The sequence below is a fragment of the Pleurodeles waltl genome, chromosome 5, assembly GCF_031143425.1.
Source record: "Pleurodeles waltl isolate 20211129_DDA chromosome 5, aPleWal1.hap1.20221129, whole genome shotgun sequence".
In the NCBI taxonomy this organism is placed as follows: domain Eukaryota; kingdom Metazoa; phylum Chordata; class Amphibia; order Caudata; family Salamandridae; genus Pleurodeles; species Pleurodeles waltl.
The window spans coordinates 339,721,216-339,747,885 of NC_090444.1; the positions used below are offsets into that span (position 1 = coordinate 339,721,216).

General features: G+C 48.3%; 1 protein-coding gene across 1 annotated transcript in view; it reads left to right on the top strand.

Moving 5' to 3' along the window:
- The window catches only part of PLEK (pleckstrin), a 398,482-nt gene that overhangs the window by 177,194 nt on the left and 194,618 nt on the right, over positions 1–26,670 (top strand). The window contains exon 4 of the mRNA XM_069234077.1: positions 23,510–23,601. Within this exon, the coding sequence (XP_069090178.1) occupies positions 23,510–23,601 (92 nt within the window). The remainder of the gene's footprint in view (positions 1–23,509; positions 23,602–26,670) is intronic.

Consider the following 26,670-nt stretch of genomic DNA (forward strand, 5'->3'; position numbering starts at 1 on the left):
TGAAAAGTACAATGACAAGAGTGGTAAGTAGTCTCAAAGCACTTATCCCACCACTGCACAACCAATGTAGGAGGCTGGCCTGGCTTGTAGTGAGTACCAAGGGGTACTTGCACCTTGCACCAGGCCCAGTTATCCCTTATTAGTGTATAGGGTGTCTAGCAGCTTAGGCTGATAGATAATGGTAGCTTAGCAGAGCAGCTTAGGCTGAACTAGGAGACGTGTGAAGCTACTACAGTACCACCTAGTGTCATATGCACAATATCATAAGAAAACACAATACACAGTTATACCAAAAATAAAGGTACTTTATTTTTATGACAATATGCCAAAGTATCTTAGAGTGTACCCTCAGTGAGAGGATAGGAAATATACACAAGATATATATACACAATAGCAAAAATATGCAGTATAGTCTTAGAAAACAGTGCAAACAATGTATAACAATAGGATGCAATGGGGAAACATAGGGATAGGGGCAACACAAACCATATACTCCAAAAGTGGAATGCGAACCACGAATGGACCCCAAACCTATGTGACCTTGTAGAGGGTCGCTGGGACTATTAGAAAATAGTGAGAGTTAGAAAAATAACCCTCCCCAAGACCCTGAAAAGTGAGTGCAAAGTGCACTAAAGTTCCCCTAAGGACAAAGAAGTCGTGTTAGAGGAATAATGCAGGAAAGACACAAACCAACAATGCAACAACTGTGGATTTCCAATCTAGGGTACCTGTGGAACAAGGGAACCAAGTCCAAAAGTCACAAGCAAGTCGGAGATGGGCAAATGCCCAGGAAATGCCAGCTGCGGGTGCAAAGAAGCTTCTACTGGTCAGAAGAAGCTGAGGTTTCTGCAGGAACGAAAAGGGCTAGAGACTTCCCCTTTGGTGGACGGATCCCTCTCGCCGTGGAGAGTCGTGCAGAAGTGTTTTCCCGCCGAAAGAACGCCAAAAAGCCTTGCTAGCTGCAAATCGTGCGGTTAGCGTTTTTGGACGCTGCTGAGGCCCAGGAGGGACCAGGAGGTCGCAAATTGGACCAGCAGAGAGAGGGGACGTCGAGCAAGACAAGGAGCCCTCTCTGAAGCCGGTATCTCCTGGAGAAGTGCCAGAAACAGGCACTACGAGGATGCGTGAAACAGTGCTCGCCGAAGTTGCACAAAGGAGTCCCACGTCGCCGGAGACCAACTTAGAAAGTCGTGCAATGCAGGTTAGAGTGCCGTGGACCCAGGCTTGGCTGTGCACAAAGGATTTCCGCCGGAAGTGCACAGGGGACGGAGTAGCTGCAAAGTCGCGGTTCCCAGCAATGCAGCCCAGCGAGGTGAGGCAAGGACTTACCTCCACCAAACTTGGACTGAAGAGTCACTGGACTGTGGGGGTCACTTGGACAGAGTCGCTGGATTCGAGGGACCTCGCTCGTCATGCTGAGAGGAGACCCAAGGGACCGGTAATGCAGCTTTTTGTGCCTGCGGTTGCAGGGGGAAGATTCCGTCGACCCACGGGACATTTCTTCGGAGCTTCTGGTGCAGAGAGGAGGCAGACTACCCCCACAGCATGCACAAGCAGGAAAACAGTCGAGAAGGCGGCAGGATCAGCGTTACAGAGTTGCAGTAGTCGTCTTTGCTACTATGTTGCAGGTTTGCAGGCTTCCAGCGCGGTCAGCAGTCGATTCCTTATCAGAAGGTGAAGAGAGAGATGCAGAGGAACTCGGCTGAGCTCATGCATTCGTTATCTAAAGTTTCCCCAGAGACAGAGACCCTAAATAGCCAGAAAAGAGGGTTTGGCTACTTAGGAGAGAGGATAGGCTACTAACACCTGAAGGAGCCTATCAGAAGGAGTCTCTGACGTCACCTGGTGGCACTGGCCACTCAGAGCAGTCCAGTGTGCCAGCAGCACCTCTGTTTCCAAGATGGCAGAGGTCTGGAGCACACTGGAGGAGCTCTGGACACCTCCCAGGGGAGGTGCAGGTCAGGGGAGTGGTCACTCCCCTTTCCTTTGTCCAGTTTCACGCCAGAGCAGGGCTAAGGGGTCCCCTGAACCGGTGTAGACTGGCTTATGCAGAATTGGGCACCTCTGTGCCCAACAAAGCATTTCCAGAGGCTGGGGGAGGCTACTCCTCCCCTGCCTTCACACCATTTTCCAAAGGGAGAGGGTGTAACACCCTCTCTCAGAGGAAGTCCTTTGTTCTGCCATCCTGGGCCAGGCCTGGCTGGACCCCAGGAGGGCAGATGCCTGTCTGAGGGGTTGGTGGCAGCAGCAGCTGCAGTGAAACCCCAGGAAGGGCAGTTTGGCAGTACCAGGGTCTGTGCTACAGACCACTGGGATCATGGGATTGTGCCAACTATGCCAGGATGGCATAGAGGGGGCAATTCCATGATCATAGACATGTTACATGGCCATATTCGGAGTTACCATTGTGAAGCTACATATAGGTAGTGACCTATATGTAGTGCACGCGTGTAATGGTGTCCCCGCACTCACAAAGTTCAGGGAATTGGCTCTGAACAATGTGGGGGCACCTTGGCTAGTGCCAGGGTGCCCTCACACTAAGTAACTTTGCACCTAACCTTTACCAGGTAAAGGTTAGACATATAGGTGACTTATAAGTTACTTAAGTGCAGTGTAAAATGGCTGTGAAATAACGTGAACGTTATTTCACTCAGGCTGCAGTGGCAGGCCTGTGTAAGAATTGTCAGAGCTCCCTATGGGTGGCAAAAGAAATGCTGCAGCCCATAGGGATCTCCTGGAACCCCAATACCCTGGGTACCTCAGTACCATATACTAGGGAATTATAAGGGTGTTCCAGTAAGCCAATGTAAATTGGTAAAAATGGTCACTAGCCTGTTAGTGACAATTTGGAAAGAAATGAGAGAGCATAACCACTGAGGTTCTGGTTAGCAGAGCCTCAGTGAGACAGTTAGGCACCACACAGGGAACACATACATATAGGCCACAAACTTATGAGCACTGGGGTCCTGACTAGCAGGGTCCCAGTGACACATAACAAACACACTGAAAACATAGGGTTTTCACTATGAGCACTGGGCCCTGGCTGGCAGGATCCCAGTGAGACAGTGAAAACACCCTGACATACACTCACAAACAGGCCTAAAGTGGGGGTAACAAGGCTAGAAAGAGGCTACTTTCTCACACAACCCCCCCCCCAAACGAAGGACAATAAGGCTAACCTTGGCCAGTTGAGACTTTATTGTCTAAGTGGTGATAAGTAGAGAGTAGCTCTGCAATAGACTGGTTACTCCCTTTATCATCCACTATATGGTTACTTCCCTGTGGGGATGTAAACCACCCTGTTTGAAGTTTTTTAGCTAAGCAACAATGTGAAGATGTATTTTCAGAGTTTCTATCAGTAAGTTTTAGTTTAGAGCAGTGGGAATTGTCCACTGAACCTATTTGTAATGATGGAAATGCCAGACAGGGATGCTGTCTCAGAAAAGCCATAGCTGGGCAAAAACTTTGTCCATATGGCTGGAAGAGAGAACAGGGATGCTGTTTCTCTTGAGTTGGAGCAGGGCAGGGATGCTGTCCTATGAGCTCCACACTAGGGCAAGGATGCTGTCCTAAGTGTTGTGAGGCAGTGCAGGGTTTCTGCACTAAAGTTTCTCTGGGAGGGTTGGAGGGATGCTCCATGTTAACTAAAATGGTGCTCTTTTTCTCACCAATGTTAGTTATCCCACAGAGAGGTACTTCCACCTCAGGGAGTCCAGCTTTGCCAGCTGATGATTCCCTTGGAACAGGTGCCACCCCAGGAGAGGTTTCTCCCACCACAGGAATGCTATCCTGAATGGTAGGGTGGTTAGGGGATACTGTGATACCCTTTTTACCTGTTGATGGAGAGGGATCCTGAGTTTTCAGGCCTTCTCTCCTTTGCTTTTTCATTTCAGTAGAAATGAGAGGGAACAATTCCTCTGGGATGCCCAGCATGGCTGCATGGGCATAAAACTCTACATCAGCCCAACCTGAGGCCTCTAGGTCATTACCTAAGAGACAATCTACAGGTAAGCTAGGTGATACCACCACCTGCTTAGGGCCAGTGACTCCACCCCAACTAAACTGAATTATAGCTAAGGGAAGAAACTTAGTGGAGTTATGGACATCAATTATCTTATACTGTTGTCCAATGATGTGTTGATCAGGGTGCACTAGGTTTTCAGTCACCAAAGTGATACTGGCACCTGTGTCCCTGTAGGCCAAGGCCTCAACACCATTTATTGAAACTGTCTGCCTGTACTTATCCATTGTAAGGGGACAAGCAGCCAGTGTGGCAAGGCCAATGCCACTAGGTGTGACAGAAACTGTCTTGGGAGTGACTACCCCAGTTTCTACTATGGACCCAAAAGTGAACCCAACTACACCCTTAACTTGACTGTTGCCAGCAGTCCCACCACTAGTACCACTACTGCTAGGGGCACTAGAGCTTGATGTATTAGTGGTGGTAGGCTCAGGGGGTTTACCTGGACAGGACTTATCCCCTGGCCTATGGCCTCTGTTTTTACACACAAAGCACCAAGGCTTTTTAATGTATGCAGGTTGAGAAGAAGAGGAAGAATTAGTTGTATCCCCACCCTCTGAAGAGTGTTTAAGATTTGAAGTGGGATCTTTGGTTTTACCCTTATCCCCATGCTTATCTTGAGATTTTTCACCATCTTTCTTCTTATTGCCATCTTTGTCACCCCCTCTATGAACTTCTCTGTTCACCCTTGTTCTGACCCATTTGTCTGCCTTCTTTCCCAATTCTTGGGGAGAGGTCAGATCAGAGTCTACCAGGTACTGGTGCAACAAATCAGACACACAATTATTAAGTATATGCTCTCTCAGGATTGTGTTATACAGGCTTTCATAATCAGTAACTTTACTGCCATGTAACCACCCCTCCAAGGCCTTCACTGAATGGTCAATGAAATCAACCCAGTCTTGTGAAGACTCCTTTTTGGTCTCTCTGAACTTTATCCTGTATTGTTCAGTGGTTAAGCCATAACCATCCAGGAGTGCATTCTTAAGAACTGTAAAATTATTGGCATCACTTTCTTTCACAGTAAGGAGCCTATCCCTACCTTTTCCACTAAATGATAGCCATAGGATAGCAGCCCACTGCCTTTGAGGGACATCCTGTACAACACAGGCCCTCTCAAGTGCAGCAAACCACTTGTTAATGTCATCCCCCTCCTTATAAGGGGGAACTATCTTATGCAGATTCCTGGAATCATGCTCTTTTGCAGGATGACTATGGGGAATACTGCTGCTGCCACCATGGGTATCTAAACCCAACTTCTGTCTTTCCTTCTCTAATTCTAAAGACTGTCTATCCAAATCCAGCTGTTGCTTCTTGAGCTTCAGTCTGGTTTGTTCCACTCTCAATCTATTGAGCTCCCTTTCTAACAATCTGTCATCAGGGTGGGTGGGAGGGACATGCCTTGAAACAGAAGTATGGTGAGAATGGACAGAAGGAGACCTGTCCCTTACAGAAGCCACCCTAACAGCTTGGTTAACAGAAACATCACTACCAGTATGGTGAGAATAAATACTTTTGCTATGATGTGAGACAACACTATTTATATGGTGTGGCTCATCATCATTACCAACTATGCTAGACTGTCTAGTAATGGGCAGGCTAGGAAGTTTCTTTCCTGAATCTTTTCCTGGGGGAGTCCCTGGATCAGATTGAGAACCATTAGCTACTTTTTCAACAGATTGGGCACTTATGGCCTTATCCTGTACTCTAAGCATGTTAATTAACAGTTCTAAGGAAGGATTCTTCCCTACACTCAAACCTCTCTCTATGCAGAGACTCCTTGCTTCTTTCCAGCTAAGGTGATCCTATGCAAGTTTGGACAGATCAACATTTTGGCCTGTGCCAGACATTTTTAGAGAGAGTTAAAGTGATAGTAAAAGATAAAAAGTTTGTCAGAGCTTTTAGAAAGACAGAGAAAAAAACTTTTTAAACTTTTTAGAACTTTTTAGAAAGTTAGAAGTACTTTTCAGCACTTAGAAAAGAGTGAAAAGAGGAAATGCAAAACTTTTTGGCTATGTGTATATACACTGACCTTGTTTTGTATATTTTTCTCTTATGAAAAGTACAATGACAAGAGTGGTAAGTAGTCTCAAAGCACTTATCCCACCACTGCACAACCAATGTAGGAGGCTGGACTGGCTTGTAGTGAGTACCAAGGGGTACTTGCACCTTGCACCAGGCCCAGTTATCCCTTATTAGTGTATAGGGTGTCTAGCAGCTTAGGCTGATAGATAATGGTAGCTTAGCAGAGCAGCTTAGGCTGAACTAGGAGACGTGTGAAGCTACTACAGTACCACCTAGTGTCATATGCACAATATCATAAGAAAACACAATACACAGTTATACTAAAAATAAAGGTACTTTATTTTTATGACAATATGCCAAAGTATCTTAGAGTGTACCCTCAGTGAGAGGATAGGAAATATACACAAGATATATATACACAATAGCAAAAATATGCAGTATAGTCTTAGAAAACAGTGCAAACAATGTATAACAATAGGATGCAATGGGGAAACATAGGGATAGGGGCCACACAAACCATATACTCCAAAAGTGGAATGCGAACCACGAATGGACCCCAAACCTATGTGACCTTGTAGAGGGTCGCTGGGACTATTAGAAAATAGTGAGAGTTAGAAAAATAACCCTTCCCAAGACCCTGAAAAGTGAGTGCAAAGTGCACTAAAGTTCCCCTAAGGACAAAGAAGTCGTGTTAGAGGAATAATGCAGGAAAGACACAAACCAACAATGCAACAACTGTGGATTTCCAATCTAGGGTACCTGTGGAACAAGGGGACCAAGTCCAAAAGTCACAAGCAAGTCGGAGATGGGCAAATGCCCAGGAAATGCCAGCTGCGGGTGCAAAGAAGCTTCTACTGGTCAGAAGAAGCTGAGGTTTCTGCAGGAACGAAAAGGGCTAGAGACTTCCCCTTTGGTGGACGGATCCCTCTCGCCGTGGAGAGTCGTGCAGAAGTGTTTTCCCGCCGAAAGAATGCCAAAAAGCCTTGCTAGCTGCAAATCGTGCGGTTAGCGTTTTTGGACGCTGCTGAGGCCCAGGAGGGACCAGGAGGTCGCAAATTGGACCAGCAGAGAGAGGGGACGTCGAGCAAGACAAGGAGCCCTCTCTGAAGCCGGTAGCTCCTGGAGAAGTGCCAGAAACAGGCACTACGAGGATGCGTGAAACAGTGCTCGCCGAAGTTGCACAAAGGAGTCCCACGTCGCCGGAGACCAACTTAGAAAGTCGTGCAATGCAGGTTAGAGTGCCGTGGACCCAGGCTTGGCTGTGCACAAAGGATTTCCGCCGGAAGTGCACAGGGGACGGAGTAGCTGCAAAGTCGCGGTTCCCAGCAATGCAGCCCAGCGAGGTGAGGCAAGGACTTACCTCCACCAAACTTGGACTGAAGAGTCACTGGACTGTGGGGGTCACTTGGACAGAGTCGCTGGATTCGAGGGACCTCGCTCGTCGTGCTGAGAGGAGACCCAAGGGACCGGTAATGCAGCTTTTTGTGCCTGCGGTTGCAGGGGGAAGATTCCGTCGACCCACGGGAGATTTCTTCGGAGCTTCTGGTGCAGAGAGGAGGCAGACTACCCCCACAGCATGCACAAGCAGGAAAACATTCGAGAAGGCGGCAGGATCAGCGTTACAGAGTTGCAGTAGTCGTCTTTGCTACTATGTTGCAGGTTTGCAGGCTTCCAGCGCGGTCAGCAGTCGATTCCTTATCAGAAGGTGAAGAGAGAGATGCAGAGGAACTCGGCTGAGCTCATGCATTCGTTATCTAAAGTTTCCCCAGAGACAGAGACCCTAAATAGCCAGAAAAGAGGGTTTGGCTACTTAGGAGAGAGGATAGGCTACTAACACCTGAAGGAGCCTATCAGAAGGAGTCTCTGACGTCACCTGGTGGCACTGGCCACTCAGAGCAGTCCAGTGTGCCAGCAGCACCTCTGTTTCCAAGATGGCAGAGGTCTGGAGCACACTGGAGGAGCTCTGGACACCTCCCAGGGGAGGTGCAGGTCAGGGGAGTGGTCACTCCCCTTTCCTTTGTCCAGTTTCGCGCCAGAGCAGGGCTAAGGGGTCCCCTGAACCGGTGTAGACTGGCTTATGCAGAATTGGGCACCTCTGTGCCCAACAAAGCATTTCCAGAGGCTGGGGGAGGCTACTCCTCCCCTGCCTTCACACCATTTTCCAAAGGGAGAGGGTGTAACACCCTCTCTCAGAGGAAGTCCTTTGTTCTGCCATCCTGGGCCAGGCCTGGCTGGACCCCAGGAGGGCAGATGCCTGTCTGAGGGGTTGGTGGCAGCAGCAGCTGCAGTGAAACCCCAGGAAGGGCAGTTTGGCAGTACCAGGGTCTGTGCTACAGACCACTGGGATCATGGGATTGTGCCAACTATGCCAGGATGGCATAGAGGGGGCAATTCCATGATCATAGACATGTTACATGGCCATATTCGGAGTTACCATTGTGAAGCTACATATAGGTAGTGACCTATATGTAGTGCACGCGTGTAATGGTGTCCCCGCACTCACAAAGTTCAGGGAATTGGCTCTGAACAATGTGGGGGCACCTTGGCTAGTGCCAGGGTGCCCTCACACTAAGTAACTTTGCACCTAACCTTTACCAGGTAAAGGTTAGACATATAGGTGACTTATAAGTTACTTAAGTGCAGTGTAAAATGGCTGTGAAATAACGTGGACGTTATTTCACTCAGGCTGCAGTGGCAGGCCTGTGTAAGAATTGTCAGAGCTCCCTATGGGTGGCAAAAGAAATGCTGCAGCCCATAGGGATCTCCTGGAACCCCAATACCCTGGGTACCTCAGTACCATATACTAGGGAATTATAAGGGTGTTCCAGTAAGCCAATGTAAATTGGTAAAAATGGTCACTAGCCTGTTAGTGACAATTTGGAAAGAAATGAGAGAGCATAACCACTGAGGTTCTGGTTAGCAGAGCCTCAGTGAGACAGTTAGGCACCACACAGGGAACACATACATATAGGCCACAAACTTATGAGCACTGGGGTCCTGACTAGCAGGGTCCCAGTGACACATAACAAACACACTGAAAACATAGGGTTTTCACTATGAGCACTGGGCCCTGGCTGGCAGGATCCCAGTGAGACAGTGAAAACACCCTGACATACACTCACAAACAGGCCTAAAGTGGGGGTAACAAGGCTAGAAAGAGGTTACTTTCTCACACAACCCCCCCCCAAACGAAGGACAATAAGGCTAACCTTGGCCAGTTGAGACTTTATTGTCTAAGTGGTGATAAGTAGAGAGTAGCTCTGCAATAGACTGGTTACTCCCTTTATCATCCACTATATGGTTACTTCCCTGTGGGGATGTAAACCACCCTGTTTGAAGTTTTTTAGCTAAGCAACAATGTGAAGATGTATTTTCAGAGTTTCTATCAGTAAGTTTTAGTTTAGAGCAGTGGGAATTGTCCACTGAACCTATTTGTAATGATGGAAATGCCAGACAGGGATGCTGTCTCAGAAAAGCCATAGCTGGGCAAAAACTTTGTCCATATGGCTGGAAGAGAGAACAGGGATGCTGTTTCTCTTGAGTTGGAGCAGGGCAGGGATGCTGTCCTATGAGCTCCACACTAGGGCAGGGATGCTGTCCTAAGTGTTGTGAGGCAGTGCAGGGTTTCTGCACTAAAGTTTCTCTGGGAGGGTTGGAGGGATGCTCCATGTTAACTAAAATGGTGCTCTTTTTCTCACCAATGTTAGTTATCCCACAGAGAGGTACTTCCACCTCAGGGAGTCCAGCTTTGCCAGCTGATGATTCCCTTGGAACAGGTGCCACCCCAGGAGAGGTTTCTCCCACCACAGGAATGCTATCCTGAATGGTAGGGTGGTTGGGGGATACTGTGATACCCTTTTTACCTGTTGATGGAGAGGGATCCTGAGTTTTCAGGCCTTCTCTCCTTTGCTTTTTCATTTCAGTAGAAATGAGAGGGAACAATTCCTCTGGGATGCCCAGCATGGCTGCATGGGCATAAAACTCTACATCAGCCCAACCTGAGGCCTCTAGGTCATTACCTAAGAGACAATCTACAGGTAAGCTAGGTGATACCACCACCTGCTTAGGGCCAGTGACTCCACCCCAACTAAACTGAATTATAGCTAAGGGAAGAAACTTAGTGGAGTTATGGACATCAATTATCTTATACTGTTGTCCAATGATGTGTTGATCAGGGTGCACTAGGTTTTCAGTCACCAAAGTGATACTGGCACCTGTGTCCCTGTAGGCCAAGGCCTCAACACCATTTATTGAAACTGTCTGCCTGTACTTATCCATTGTAAGGGGACAAGCAGCCAGTGTGGCAAGGCCAATGCCACTAGGTGTGACAGAAACTGTCTTGGGAGTGACTACCCCAGTTTCTACTATGGACCCAAAAGTGAACCCAACTACACCCTTAACTTGACTGTTGCCAGCAGTCCCACCACTAGTACCACTACTGCTAGGGGCACTAGAGCTTGATGTATTAGTGGTGGTAGGCTCAGGGGGTTTACCTGGACAGGACTTATCCCCTGGCCTATGGCCTCTGTTTTTACACACAAAGCACCAAGGCTTTTTAATGTATGCAGGTTGAGAAGAAGAGGAAGAATTAGTTGTATCCCCACCCTCTGAAGAGTGTTTAAGATTTGAAGTGGGATCTTTGGTTTTACCCTTATCCCCATGCTTATCTTGAGATTTTTCACCATCTTTCTTCTTATTGCCATCTTTGTCACCCCCTCTATGAACTTTTCTGTTCACCCTTGTTCTGACCCATTTGTCTGCCTTCTTTCCCAATTCTTGGGGAGAGGTCAGATCAGAGTCTACCAGGTACTGGTGCAACAAATCAGACACACAATTATTAAGTATATGCTCTCTCAGGATTGTGTTATACAGGCTTTCATAATCAGTAACTTTACTGCCATGTAACCACCCCTCCAAGGCCTTCACTGAATGGTCAATGAAATCAACCCAGTCTTGTGAAGGCTCCTTTTTGGTCTCTCTGAACTTTATCCTGTATTGTTCAGTGGTTAAGCCATAACCATCCAGGAGTGCATTCTTAAGAACTGTAAAATTATTGGCATCACTTTCTTTCACAGTAAGGAGCCTATCCCTACCTTTTCCACTAAATGATAGCCATAGGATAGCAGCCCACTGCCTTTGAGGGACATCCTGTACAACACAGGCCCTCTCAAGTGCAGCAAACCACTTGTTAATGTCATCCCCCTCCTTATAAGGGGGAACTATCTTATGCAGATTCCTGGAATCATGCTCTTTTGCAGGATGACTATGGGGAATACTGCTGCTGCCACCATGGGTATCTAAACCCAACTTCTGTCTTTCCTTCTCTAATTCTAAAGACTGTCTATCCAAATCCAGCTGTTGCTTCTTGAGCTTCAGTCTGGTTTGTTCCACTCTCAATCTATTGAGCTCCCTTTCTAACAATCTGTCATCAGGGTGGGTGGGAGGGACATGCCTTGAAACAGAAGTATGGTGAGAATGGACAGAAGGAGACCTGTCCCTTACAGAAGCCACCCTAACAGCTTGGTTAACAGAAACATCACTACCAGTATGGTGAGAATAAATGCTTTTGCTATGATGTGAGACAACACTATTTATATGGTGTGGCTCATCATCATTACCAACTATGCTAGACTGTCTAGTAATGGGCAGGCTAGGAAGTTTCTTTCCTGAATCTTTTCCTGGGGGAGTCCCTGGATCAGATTGAGAACCATTAGCTACTTTTTCAACAGATTGGGCACTTATGGCCTTATCCTGTACTCTAAGCATGTTAATTAACAGTTCTAAGGAAGGATTCTTCCCTACACTCAAACCTCTCTCTATGCAGAGACTCCTTGCTCCTTTCCAGCTAAGGTGATCATATGCAAGTTTGGACAGATCAACATTTTGGCCTGTGCCAGACATTTTTAGAGAGAGTTAAAGTGATAGTAAAAGATAAAAAGTTTGTCAGAGCTTTTAGAAAGACAGAGAAAAAAACTTTTAAAACTTTTTAGAACTTTTTAGAAAGTTAGAAGTACTTTTCAGCACTTAGAAAAGAGTGAAAAGAGGAAATGCAAAACTTTTTGGCTATGTGTATATACACTGATCTTGTTTTGTATATTTTTCTCTTATGAAAAGTACAATGACAAGAGTGGTAAGTAGTCTCAAAGCACTTATCCCACCACTGCACAACCAATGTAGGAGGCTGGACTGGCTTGTAGTGAGTACCAAGGGGTACTTGCACCTTGCACCAGGCCCAGTTATCCCTTATTAGTGTATAGGGTGTCTAGCAGCTTAGGCTGATAGATAATGGTAGCTTAGCAGAGCAGCTTAGGCTGAACTAGGAGACGTGTGAAGCTACTACAGTACCACCTAGTGTCATATGCACAATATCATAAGAAAACACAATTCACAGTTATACTAAAAATAAAGGTACTTTATTTTTATGACAATATGCCAAAGTATCTTAGAGTGTACCCTCAGTGAGAGGATAGGAAATATACACAAGATATATATACACAATAGCAAAAATATGCAGTATAGTCTTAGAAAACAGTGCAAACAATGTATAGTTACAATAGGATGCAATGGGGAAACATAGGGATAGGGGCAACACAAACCATATACTCCAAAAGTGGAATGCGAACCACGAATGGACCCCAAACCTATGTGACCTTGTAGAGGGTCGCTGGGACTATTAGAAAATAGTGAGAGTTAGAAAAATAACCCTCCCCAAGACCCTGAAAAGTGAGTGCAAAGTGCACTAAAGTTCCCCTAAGGACAAAGAAGTCGTGTTAGAGGAATAATGCAGGAAAGACACAAACCAACAATGCAACAACTGTGGATTTCCAATCTAGGGTACCTGTGGAACAAGGGGACCAAGTCTAAAAGTCACAAGCAAGTCGGAGATGGGCAAATGCCCAGGAAATGCCAGCTGCGGGTGCAAAGAAGCTTCTACTGGTCAGAAGAAGCTGAGGTTTCTGCAGGAACGAAAAGGGCTAGAGACTTCCCCTTTGGTGGACGGATCCCTCTCGCCGTGGAGAGTCGTGCAGAAGTGTTTTCCCGCCGAAAGAACGCCAACAAGCCTTGCTAGCTGCAAATCGTGCGGTTCGCGTTTTTGGACGCTGCTGAGGCCCAGGAGGGACCAGGAGGACGCAAATTGGACCAGCAGAGAGAGGGGACGTCGAGCAAGACAAGGAGCCCTCTCTGAAGCCGGTAGCTCCCGGAGAAGTGCCAGAAACAGGCACTACGAGGATGCGTGAAACAGTGCTCGCCGAAGTTGCACAAAGGAGTCCCACGTCGCCGGAGACCAACTTAGAAAGTCGTGCAATGCAGGTTAGAGTGCCGTGGACCCAGGCTTGGCTGTGCACAAAGGATTTCCGCCGGAAGTGCACAGGGGCCGGAGTAGCTGCAAAGTCGCGGTTCCCAGCAATGCAGCCCAGCGAGGTGAGGCAAGGACTTACCTCCACCAAACTTGGACTGAAGAGTCACTGGACTGTGGGGGTCACTTGGACAGAGTCGCTGGATTCGAGGGACCTCGCTCGTCGTGCTGAGAGGAGACCCAAGGGACCGGTAATGCAGCTTTTTGGTGCCTGCGGTTGCAGGGGGAAGATTCCGTCGACCCACGGGAGATTTCTTCGGAGCTTCTGGTGCAGAGAGGAGGCAGACTACCCCCACAGCATGCACAAGCAGGAAAACAGTTGAGAAGGCGGCAGGATCAGCGTTACAGAGTTGCAGTAGTCGTCTTTGCTACTATGTTGCAGGTTTGCAGGCTTCCAGCGCGGTCAGCAGTCGATTCCTTATCAGAAGGTGAAGAGAGAGATGCAGAGGAACTCGGCTGAGCTCATGCATTCGTTATCTAAAGTTTCCCCAGAGACAGAGACCCTAAATAGCCAGAAAAGAGGGTTTGGCTACTTAGGAGAGAGGATAGGCTACTAACACCTGAAGGAGCCTATCAGAAGGAGTCTCTGACGTCACCTGGTGGCACTGGCCACTCAGAGCAGTCCAGTGTGCCAGCAGCACCTCTGTTTCCAAGATGGCAGAGGTCTGGAGCACACTGGAGGAGCTCTGGACACCTCCCAGGGGAGGTGCAGGTCAGGGGAGTGGTCACTCCCCTTTCCTTTGTCCAGTTTCGCGCCAGAGCAGGGCTAAGGGGTCCCCTGAACCAGTGTAGACTGGCTTATGCAGAATTGGGCACCTCTGTGCCCAACAAAGCATTTCCAGAGGCTGGGGGAGGCTACTCCTCCCCTGCCTTCACACCATTTTCCAAAGGGAGAGGGTGTAACACCCTCTCTCAGAGGAAGTCCTTTGTTCTGCCATCCTGGGCCAGGCCTGGCTGGACCCCAGGAGGGCAGATGCCTGTCTGAGGGGTTGGCAGCAGCAGCAGCTGCAGTGAAACCCCAGGAAGGGCAGTTTGGCAGTACCAGGGTCTGCGCTACAGACCACTGGGATCATGGGATTGTGCCAACTATGCCAGGATGGCATAGAGGGGGCAATTCCATGATCATAGACATGTTACATGGCCATATTCGGAGTTACCATTGTGAAGCTACATATAGGTAGTGACCTATATGTAGTGCACGCGTGTAATGGTGTCCCCGCACTCACAAAGTTCAGGGAATTGGCTCTGAACAATGTGGGGGCACCTTGGCTAGTGCCAGGGTGCCCTCACACTAAGTAACTTTGCACCTAACCTTTACCAGTTAAAGGTTAGACATATAGGTGACTTATAAGTTACTTAAGTGCAGTGTAAAATGGCTGTGAAATAACGTGGACGTTATTTCACTCAGGCTGCAGTGGCAGGCCTGTGTAAGAATTGTCAGAGCTCCCTATGGGTGGCAAAGAAATGCTGCAGCCCATAGGGATCTCCTGGAACCCCAATACCCTGGGTACCTCAGTACCATATACTAGGGAATTATAAGGGTGTTCCAGTAAGCCAATGTAAATTGGTAAAAATGGTCACTAGCCTGTTAGTGACAATTTGGAAAGAAATGAGAGAGCATAACCACTGAGGTTCTGGTTAGCAGAGCCTCAGTGAGACAGTTAGGCACCACACAGGGAACACATACATATAGGCCACAAACTTATGAGCACTGGGGTCCTGACTAGCAGGGTCCCAGTGACACATAACAAACACACTGAAAACATAGAGTTTTCACTATGAGCACTGGGCCCTGGCTGGCAGGATCCCAGTGAGACAGTGAAAACACCCTGACATACACTCACAAACAGGCCTAAAGTGGGGGTAACAAGGCTAGAAAGAGGCTACTTCCTCACACTCTTCTTTTAAAAAAAAAAACTTTGTTTATTTTTTTTTCAGTGATTGAGTAGTCATTGGTACATGTGTATGCCCCTCTTTACATGCCAACTTTCCGAACGTATTTAATACAATCAGGCCACAAATAATATCTCAATCGTTGTGATACTCTGCTGATCTTTATACAGTCCATCCCCAGGTGCATGACATTATCACATCTTGCTTAATCCTGTTTCCAGCTTTCCTCAGCACACTAGATATCACCATATAAACTATCAACTGAGTCAACTACGGAGTAACAATAAAGAAATTACATAAACTATGCGCAGGGAGGATGAGTTGTGGCAGAGCGGGACCAGGCCTTGCTTGTGTATCTAGATCACTCATCTGATAGAGTCATCCTAGGTGTCCTCTCATCCCCTGTTCTAATGTGGTGGTTTAGCCTATTCTGACAGGTTTCTTCTTCATCCCAAATGTAGTCGTATGTCCGAACCATGATCATTAGCATCAGTCAGCCGCCCCCAGGATCCTCCCTATACAGGAGAGTAGTGAGGCCTCTCTGGTGTATGCGCCACAGGTGCCTGTGCCCTCCTGTTCGTCTCCTGCCCCATCAGCCGTCGCCCCGGTCCCTCTCCAGTGGGGCTGCGGCCTCCCCAGGCTCCTGTGCCCCTCCCACTCCTCGTCTCTGGGCTTCCCAAGCTGCCAATATTTCTGTCCACAGTGGGGCTATAGGTCGTGTCCAAGTCCCTCGTGCTTCCTCCCTTTGCAGCACCTGTAATTCGGCCTGGGCCCACACTGACACCTCCCTCCTCCAGTCCGCCAAATGCGGGCCCATCTGGGATTTCCAGGCGATGGTGATTCGGTGCCTGAATAAGACTAGGACAAGGTCCAAGAACCTACTACCTACTCTCTTGGAAGCTGGCCGTGTATGCAATCCCAACAAGCAAAAGAAGGGGTCTGGGTCCAGTTGTGTGCTCAGGGTCCCCCCAAGTCCCCCAATAGTCCCATACAGCCTCTCTGTATGTTTGGACAGTCCCAGACCATGTGATGGAATTCCGGGTCTACCGCTTTGCCTCTAGGGCAGCCTCGGGGCTCACCACCATATATTACTCTAAGCCTTTGTGGGGTGAGGTACGTTCTGTGTACATAGTTGTATTGAATATATTAGAAACGCGTATTTCTAGATACTTTCCGGGGGGATGCTAGCACTCTCTGCCATTCTACATCCGTCAGGTCTTTTCCCCCGTCTCCTCCCATTTCGTCCGCAGAGTCTGTAAGGACGTCAGTGTAGCCCCGGTAAGAGCCACGTGGAGTTTGGTAATCAAGTGACTGTCCTCCCCTGCCGTCAATAGCAGATGCAATATAACATGTGTCTCTGGCTTTGCATTCACTGTAGGCCATAATTTCCGCACAGCAAGGACCAGTGTCTGATACGTCAGGAACTGTCCTCCTGGGACCCTGTCCTCCTCCACCAGTCCCATAAAGGAACACAGAACCCCCTTGCAGAAAAGGTCTCCCAACGTAGATACTCCCACCTGGGTCCAAGCCCTCACCTGGCTTTTCATCAAGGAGCAGCCCGGCACTCCCAGTGGTATGCCAGTCAGTGGCACCACAGGGGAGAAGGCCGTTGTCACTCAAGTGCACTTCAAACATCTTCTCCAACAAGAGAGGGCCGCCGTCAGCAGGATAGTCTGCCCAGGCAAGAGATTCTCAGCACCCAACAGGCCAGCCAGGAGGAGATCCGGCTTTATTTCACCTCTAGATACACTCAAGTCCATCTGGTGCGTCCCCAACAGCCATCTAGCCACCCACTAAAGTTGGCATGACAGATAATACAATTCAAAATCTGAAACCTCCAAACCTCTCTCTAGTGCGGGTCGGCAAAGAGTGGAGAGGGATGTCCGTTGACGGCCCCTGTCCCCACAGGAGCCCCCTAAGGAGTGCGCTCACGTCCCTAAACCAAGCCTTCGGTATAGCCACTGGGAGGTTGGCAAAATAGTATAGTATAGTAGACGGGGTAACATAACCATTTTAGACAATGCCACTCGGGCCATCATTGGGAGTTTCAGGGAGCGGCAGAATGAGGATCGTAAGGATCGGAGTGCTGCACCAAGGTTTCCGTCGTGTAGATCACTTGGTTCGTGACAGATCTGAATACCCAAGTATCTAAAAGTACAGGGGACCAAGGGATATCAACAGGGCACGAGGATGGGCATCCGGTGCCCTTAGATAATGGGAGAGCATACGTCTTCCTCCTATATACCCTGAGGCTGGATAGGACACTGAATCCCGCAAGCAGTGTAAGTGCCCAAGGAATCCCGGACATGCCATCTCACAAATAAATCAGTAGATCATCTGTGTAAAGCGAGATGATGTGTTGCACACGACCCCACGGCACCTCTCTACCCCTGCCCCCACTCAGAACTGTGCTGCCAGGGGCTCAATAGCAATCGCAAAAAATGAGGGTGAAAGAGGGCAACCTTGCCTTGTGCCATGGTATATTAGGTAATATTCCAACACCACTCCCCCCGCCCGCACTCTCACCACCGGGCAAAAGTACAGCAGCTCAACCTATCGTATCTAATTCTCTCCCAACCCCATTCGAGTCATCACTGCCCGTAGACAATCCCAAAGGGCCCCCTTCTCTGGCTTGAGGGTAACCAATGGAAGGGACCGCAGGTGGTGATCCAGTGACTGCAGCAGATCTTCCTCGGGTTGCCTATAAAGGGACGTATAATAGGATTTAAAATCATCATTTATCTCAGATGGAGCATGGACTTGATCTCCATCCATCCTCTGTACATTTGTGATCGGAGCACCCCTCTCGGGTCGCACCAACCAAGCCAGCAGCCTGCCTGATCCACCCTCCTCTGCTTGTACAGATGTCAAGTGCTTCCAATAATCATGGCATCCTAACCTTTCCAGTGTTTGATTGAACGATTCCCTTGCTTTAATGAGCCTGGGCTGCGCAATCGGGTCCGCACCCTGCTCAACCTCCCTATCATGGAGTTCCTTCCCAAGTTGGTTCAATTCACGGACAAGGGTTTGTCTAATCCCCACTGACTGTCCCATACAATGACCTTGTGTCACCACCTTGAGAGTCTACCACTCCGCGCAGCGTGACTCCGTGGAGCCCTTATTGATGCTAATGTGTTCCCGAAGGTAAGCCTTGGGTCCCTCCCTGTACACTGGGTCCTCCATGTCGGAGTGGGCACCCTCGCTCCTCCTCCGCGCCAGGTGATAAGTAATCGGCTGGGGTCTGATAGAGTACGGCCCAGATACTCGGATTGGACTATCTCGTGGGAAATGGAGCCAGTGCACATCACTCGATCTATTCTGGTATGTAGGTGGTGAAGCCCGGAGTAAAAGGAGTGATCCCTATCGTGGGGGACTTGGACCCCCCAAACTACCTCTAACTCCCAGTGCCTCGACCAGTCATTGAGGTTTTCCACCATTTTGTGTGCTGTCACCCCAGGCAGGGGAGGGTGGGAGCGGTCCATCCCAATGTCCATTACGCAATTAAAGTCCCCCCAATCAAGAAGTGCCCCCCAAAAACCTGGCCAATCGCCCAGAGAGTGCCCGCCAAAAGGGAGTCTGCTCCTGGTTAGGGACATATACACAACTCAGCACTATGAGCCTGCCTTGCAGTCTTCCCTCTACTATAGCGTATCTGCCATCCTGATCCAAGTCCATGGAGAAGGGCTCAAATGGGACTCTAGCCCTAACCCAAATCACAGCGCCCCTTGCAAACGCCGAGTGTGTGGTGGAGAAGAGCTGTCCCCTCCATCTGCGTATCAATTCATCCACTTCCCCAGCGATGAGATGCGTTTCCTGGAGCAGTGCTATATGTACCCCCTTCTCTTTAAGTGTGACAAGATCTTATGGCGTTTAACAAGTGACCCCATCCCCCGGACATTCCAAGTTATCAGCTTTTAATCCATCGCTGGATGGGAACTAGGCCGGTAAGGAGCATCTTCCCCCCCGGTGACAGTCATTTCTCAGCTCTTTCCCACATCCCGCAGGTGCCACTAATGTTAATTCCAAGGTGACTAATCTCCTGAGCAGATGAAATGAAAAAAACATTGAACCCCAACTCCAACTTCCCAGGTCAATACCGCAACAAGCAGTTGTCCAGCATGCATGCAACAAAAAGAACAGTAACGCTGTCATATAGAGTTCTCGCCATTCAGTGATTATTGGTCGTGAATCCAGACGAGGGGGCCATGATCGCCGTGAGCCCATGGTCAAACAGCAGCCCCAGAGGAGAGTCTATTGCCCTTCTCTTGGAACTCATCACAAGTCATCTGCCGTTTGGGGACTCACTCTTGGAGCCTCGTTAGAATGGTGGGAATCTGAATCCGTAGAGTGGGTTTGATGGTCTGATTCACCTCCAGTAGCCTCTTCGGCTGGGGTCCCTGTTTTAGTGACGCCGTAGCCTCCAAGGCGGACCACCTGTCCAGGTCCCTCTGTGCTGGTGTTGGCCTTGTTCCTAGGCCGGATCTGTTCCGTTGTCTCCTCGATCCCCTGCGTCCCCGTCGGTGCGACACTCCCGGCAGAGCACCAGAGTCCCTCTCCATCTAGTTCACCTCCAGCCACTCCCAGGCCTCCTCCGGTGTCTGAAAGAACGTGCTATGACCCTCCAGAATCACTCTCATCCTAGCTGGGAATAGGAGCGAGTATTGGATACCCGCATATCTCATAGCCCTCTTCACCGCCGTGTAGGAGGCCCGCCTAGACTGCACTTCGGCAGTAAAGTCCGGGAAGAGGGTCACTGATCCATTATCCACTCTGATGGGCCCTACTTCTCTGGCTCGCTGTAACAGGATGTGTCTATCCTTATAGTGGAGCAATTTAGCCACCACACTTCGTGGGGGCCGTCCAGGCGTGGCCGGTCTCCAGCGCACTCAGTGGGCTCTCTCCAAAGCAAAGAAAGGTGTGAGCAGTCCCGGGGCGGCTTCCTGCTGCATCCAGCTTTCAATAAAGGTCACCGCATCAGCACCTTTAACTCCTTCTGGCAGTCTAAGAATGCGCACGTTGTTTCTCCGGTTCCGGCCTTCAGCATCTTCAGCCCGACGTTCCAGTCTCTGAACATGGTCTGACAGTTGTGTTATGGTGGCCTTTGTCTGTTGCTGTGCTGGGGCCAGCTCGATAAGCGTTGTCTCGACGCATCGGACCCTATCTACTAGATTCTGGTGGTCTGCACGCAGCAGGCCCAGTTCCACTAATACCTGGGTGATTTCTAGCTGGAGAGTGGTTTTGGACTCCTCTATTGCCCCTAGAATCTTGTCCAGATTGACTTGTAAGGAGTGCGACACTGGTTCGGCCATGTCTAAATTGCTCTGGTCGCCGCAGTGGCCTCTCCCCTGCAACCTTCCCTTATTGCGGTTTTTAGTAGACATGCAGCCGTGAGGATCAAGGCAACCCCAACAGGGGGTCGGCAGTGGTCTCAGCGTCCATACGCAGGTTCACTCTGCCGCCTTCCCGGAGTGAGTGCAATCTGTGAAGGGCCCAGCTTCCAGGGGTAGCTCACCTCCAGTAGAAGTCTGCTGTTAGTCTCCTCTTTCCCCTCTCCAGGTAGGCCTCTCAGGCCACAGGGCCCTGCTAGCTGCAATCAGTGTCACTATGGGAGTATGCCCCCCCGGGGCGCAGTTTTCCACGATTCAGCAGCCGCGGTCAGACCGGCCACTTCCCAAGTGGATTTTGTTCAGCCTCCAGGCACTGCAGGGCACGTCACTGGGCTCGCCTGGGTATGCCTCCATGTTGGGCCCAGTAGGCCACGTGCGGGCGAGGCACCCCAATCCATATACCATGGGGTTGCACTCCGGCAAGCCCGCCCCAAAGCACTCTGATTCTCCCCTCTCCTACTGCCTGGCGGGGCCCCTCCCGCACTGCCACTAGGGGCCCCAGCGCCCACCTTGGCATCATAGCTCCCAGTCCTCCACCTCAGGGGTGGCGGCAAGCCCTCAGGTCACCCCGATCCATAGCGGCCCCGGACCGCTCCCTATTCAGTCAGTCTTCCTGCTCAGCTCCAAGACGGTCATCCCCGGCCCTCAGAACTGCCACATCGTCACAGCACCTCTTCTGGCAGTCTCTCTGCCCTCGGCACCGCCGCAGCCCCAGGCCCCTCTCCCAAGACTCCGATGGGTCCGCCTGGTCTCAGGGCTGCACCAAACCACAGCCGCCCAGGCGCTCCTCTCTGCTGCCGTCCAGGCACCCTTATCCGGGGGCCTCAATGCCACAGCAGACCGTGCTGCGATCCCGGCGCCCGATGCCGCAGCAGTCCTCCGCTCGCGGGCTCAGTCGGGTACCACAACGTCTCTGACTCACCCCTCCGTTCCCTGCGACCACTGGGCTGTCATGGACCCCCTCCGGGGCTATGGAATTAGGATAAATATCGGGCCCACGGTGGTCGGCCAACTTGGGGAGCCTTTCCAACTCCTATTGATTCTGCTCACAATCTAGGGAGCTATTTTTGATTCCCAGTTATCTTTCAACAACTATATTAACAAACTGACATATATCTGTTGTCTTCCCCTCAGAACTTTGAGGCAAATTGTGCCTCTTTTTTCTGCTTTCTGTGGGAGCGACATAATGCAGGCTGTGATTATGTTTCACCTGGACTACTGAAACTCCCTGCTTCTCAGTCTTCCTCTGTATGTGCTTCAGTGAATGCTGAGGACCCAAAATACTGCTTACTCTTAATAAGGGCCCAGTCATTAATCTGCCACTATTGCCTTCTGGTCTTTTATCATCTTTGAATTTACTGGGGACCTGAAACTCCATATCATGCATGAACTACTTGCATTTACATAGTCGTTCTTTACGGTGCTTAGCAATAAGCAAAAGGCTCCCTTGTACAAAGCGCGAAAAAAGACATTTAACAAAAAAACGCCTATTCTTATCTCTACATCTAATTTGATGCTTAAGTACATAAGGCGCAGAGAGAAAGGCAGATTTTCCTTTGTTTCACGGCGTTGAAGGTGAAAGTATTGTTCTGTGTGAATGAACTGCATTGCGACTACAACCAGGGCCGATTAGTCTTTTATTTAATTAGACATTTTCCCAGCGGCCTAGAGCCATTGTAGGTCAGTTTTCAAAGCCCAGGGCCTCTTCTGGTGCCTCTGTCACTTTACCTTACCGTGCCCAGGCTGGCGCTATCAGGCACAGGGCATTTACCCAGTGGGCTTGGAGGGTGCAGGCAGGTTGCTGGTGGGGCCTGCTTTTGTTGCTTTTGGCCTGCTTTTGTTGCCGGGGCCTGGGCTGGCCATTTTGCCTTCCTTCGGTGCTGCAGCACTTTAAAAATAAACAATGCAAAACAAAATGTTTAAAAGCATGCCCACTCAGACCACGCCTGGTTTAAAACCATTTGTTTTTGCATTTGGGTAGTTCTATCTCCTGCAGGATCGCCACAGCAGTGCTGGCCTTCAGCGGGAGGGGTGTGAGGTCTGCTGTTACTTGGCTAAGTATAGCACTTATATGATGAGGACGCTTCAAAATTCAAAACAGTGCATTTCTTTATACTCTGACTAATGTAGCTCATTCCAGTTTAGTATATTACATTTTACCATTGTATTTGACCAGCAATTGCTAGTAGTGATAAAATCGCATCATAAAATTAGAAACATTAATACTACCACTTCCCTAACAGCAATGCTATTAGTGAACCAAACGGAAAGTCAGATATTTTTTGTCCCCAGTACATGATCTAGTAATTCCTTCATCTAGCCATGCAGCCTAGTCTACGATCTTCAGCCATCCATTCAATGATTGGACAAGGTTCTATAATGAAAAATATGAAAATAATATTTGGGAATAACAAACTCCCTCTTCCCCAAATCTCCTTTTTATGTTCACTCGCTACTTGCAGTATGGGAGCTTCTCTGACAAAATTTGCCAGGGCTGCTTTTGCTTCCCATTCCAGCCCTCTCCCCAGGTCACCAAGGTTCATTGTGTCAGGCACAGATGCTTCAAGACAGAGAGAGTTAGAGTAGCAGGGAAGGAGGTAGAGAGACAGAGAAAGGAGAGAGGGAAAATTGATGTAAAGAGAGAGATAGAGCAAGAGAGGTACCTAGGGTGGCTAGTTTGAGCATGTTTTCCAGGGCTGCCTTAGGTTCATTCCCCTGACTGGCCCCTCACTGCAGGGTAGGGCAGCTCACTGTAGACGGTCTGTGAAGATGATGAAAGTTAGCCAATGGACCTGTTTCCTAATGGTTGTGTTTATTTTTACACAGCGCCTTGTACCTCACAATGAAAGACCCCGACAAAGGAATAAAGGAGTTAACGTTGGAAAAGGATAAGAAGGTGTTCAATCACTGCTTTACAGGTAAAGAAACGGCCATTCAGTATCCTTTTTCTGCTACGCTTTATGCAGAGAAAGAATAGAACAGTGCCAGGCCAACTAACGCTCAATAACACCAGAAAAGGCTGGAACATTTTGCACGACTGCATTGTCAGCACAGATGAAATATGACACTGCATGTGGTGATCAAATAAAAAAAATGGCAGATTGCCAAAAATATATATTTCCGTAGACACCAATAGATAATTTACTTTGGATAAAACGCCTTTTGTAGCCTTCTGTCCGTTGAATTTATTGTATTGATTTTCATTTTTAATAGAGAAAAAATACTTTTAACTTTGAAATTACAGTACAAAAAAACTCCATGCTTTGTAATGCAACTTAGCTATGCCATGCTATGCCACACTTTCTTGAAGAGTCGTGTTTTTATTTGGCTTTTATATTCTTCAAATAAACCTTATCTGTCTTCACTACATCTAAGGAATGTAATAGTCTGCTCTGGTCTGGTTCGGGGATTGGACAAATAACCAAAAGTATCACCTCTTGCACTTTATGAAAAGAAGAATTTACTTTAGGAATGTATCAGATATCCAGTCTCAGGACCATTTGATGAAAAATGTACAAACATGGAGGACGACGTCAGGAATCCCAATCTGCCGTTTGATGTTATTGCCACCAGAAGAAAACATAAGATAAAACGTTTAAAGATGCTTCTTCTTAAGATATAAGGGGCAGATTTATACTTTTTGATACAAACCTGACGCCGGCCAGGTGCCATATTTATGGAATAGCGGTAAGGCCCTGTTAGCGTCATTGGAAAGGACGCTAACAGAGCCGGGAAGGCGTCGGGGGAACAAGGGCTTGTGCGCCAAATTATGGCGCTACACTGTTTAGAGTCAAAAAAATTGCCTCGAAGCAGTGTAGCACCATTTTCTGGCACACAACCCCCATGGACATGGCTCCTGTCTTCATAACCTAGTAAAGACAGGAGCCATGCCCACCACCCCCAATGGCCATGCCCAGGGGACAAATGTCCCCTGGGCATGGCCATTGGGGCCAGCGCCTTGAAGGGGGCCCTTAGTCAGGGCCCCCGAGCGGTGTCTGGAAAAAAACAACAAAAATACTCACCCGGACTTACCTGGGATGGGTCCCTCATTCTTAGGTGACCTCCTGGTGTGGGTGGGGGTGGGTGGGGGTGTCCCTGGGGCCAGGGAAGGACACCGTGGGCAATTTCCATGTTCTCTGACCACGGAAATCTTCCTACAGGTCCCCTTACGCCTGCCAAGACCCAGGCGTTATATAATGGCGGTAAGCAAGCTTAATGCCATTATTTAAGGCCCCCATCCCCCCATGGTGGATTTTAGCAAGGGGGGATAAATATGCGCAAATACCATATAGTTCTTTTCAGGACAGGAATGCCTACCTTGCATCTCATTGACCCAAGGTAGGTTTTTCCCTCCAGAAAATTACGTAAATTCTATAACTTTGCCGATAGACGTGTCTAGCGCCAAAGTATAAATATGGAGTTAGGTTTGCGCTGAATTAGCGTAAACAAAAATGACGCTAATTCAGAGCAAACAAAGTATAAATATGGGCCTTGATGTCTATAACTGCAAAACAACTAGTGGGAAATTTGAACCTGGATAATAATTTCTAGCTGTTAGAGCCTGATTATGATGGGTCGGTGTTTGCCCCTGTACAAACTCCTCTTTGAGCAGGGGTCGGAATTTCCGAGTTGAGTGTTATTTAACGCAGCCATCAATCACTGGGTACATTAAATACCTCACCTTTTGTTAAATTTCAACAGGTCAAGCCTGTTGCAATTTACTGTTCCATGCAGATTTCGGCACATTAAGCACTAAAATACACGTTTTTCCCCCAAAAGTCAGAAAAGTGCTCTTTGTCGCACCCAAGAAATAATGTATCCTAGTGTACCGTTATTGATGAGGGCTAATAAATAGCACCTTCGTTCCAACAAACTCGGACTCACGCCCCTAGTACCAGCAAGTCAAACCCCTTGAATTAACATGGCATTAGTTTTTTTTTTGCTGCTGAGAGACCTTCCCAAGGTGACCTAAAAGCCTTAATCGCTACTTAATGGAATTTTGAGCTGATACAGCCAAACCATGCTCAAAGCCCTTGAATTCAGCAGCATGATGAACTGGAGATAATACCTTTCGAAAGCACCACTTACAGAAAGGCTAATTGTGTTAACTTAAGGTTGCTAGGTAGTCTATTATAGTCTTAAATTCATCCTTTTGGATATTTCTTCCCTTCTCAAATGCTTCATCCTTATCATATTCAAGACAAAGGCATGATGATTCATTTTGTCTTGACTGTAATTAAGAATGATTAGCCACCTAATCACATCTGGACTGCTCAAGTACCCCAATTCTTGGATCAAATTAATGCAGAAATACCTAATGTAAAATCCATCTAATTTTAACCTCCTTTCCTACTAAAGCCCATAATATAGAAATTATGTTATTCTGATAATGCCAGTGAATGTTTGTCTTTTTTAATAAACATAGATTCATATCAATTTTTAAAAAATATTTTTGGCAAATCTCTAGCCCTTTCAAAAAAACACAAACCTTAAATTTGGATGAAGTACCCACATCAGTTCCCAAAGTTCCCAAAGGAACCAGAAGCTTGACTGACAAACCACGTAATGTCAGGTAAGAAAGCATTTTTGAAGTCCAAGAAAGCACGTAGAGCAGTTTAGTAGTACGTCCAAGTTTTTTTTAAGTACAGCATCAGCAGGGACCTCATCCACCTTCAAGTCTTAGCAACTGACTTTCCAATTAATCACTACACGTTCCATCCTGAAAACCACCCAACATTCTAGATCCTTAGATACAGGACACCACATCACCTCCCTCACCCAATATTACAAAAGTTAAAATATATTTAAAACAAAGTAAACATGGATAATAAGCTAAAAGAATTCCTGTCCAAACAAGATACATGCAAAACACATCTACCTTACATAGGGGGTCATTATGACCCTGGCAGTCGCCAGGGCAAGGGTCATGGTGGCGGTCTGAACGCTGCGGTTGTGGCGGTCCGACCGCCACATTATGCCATGGCAGA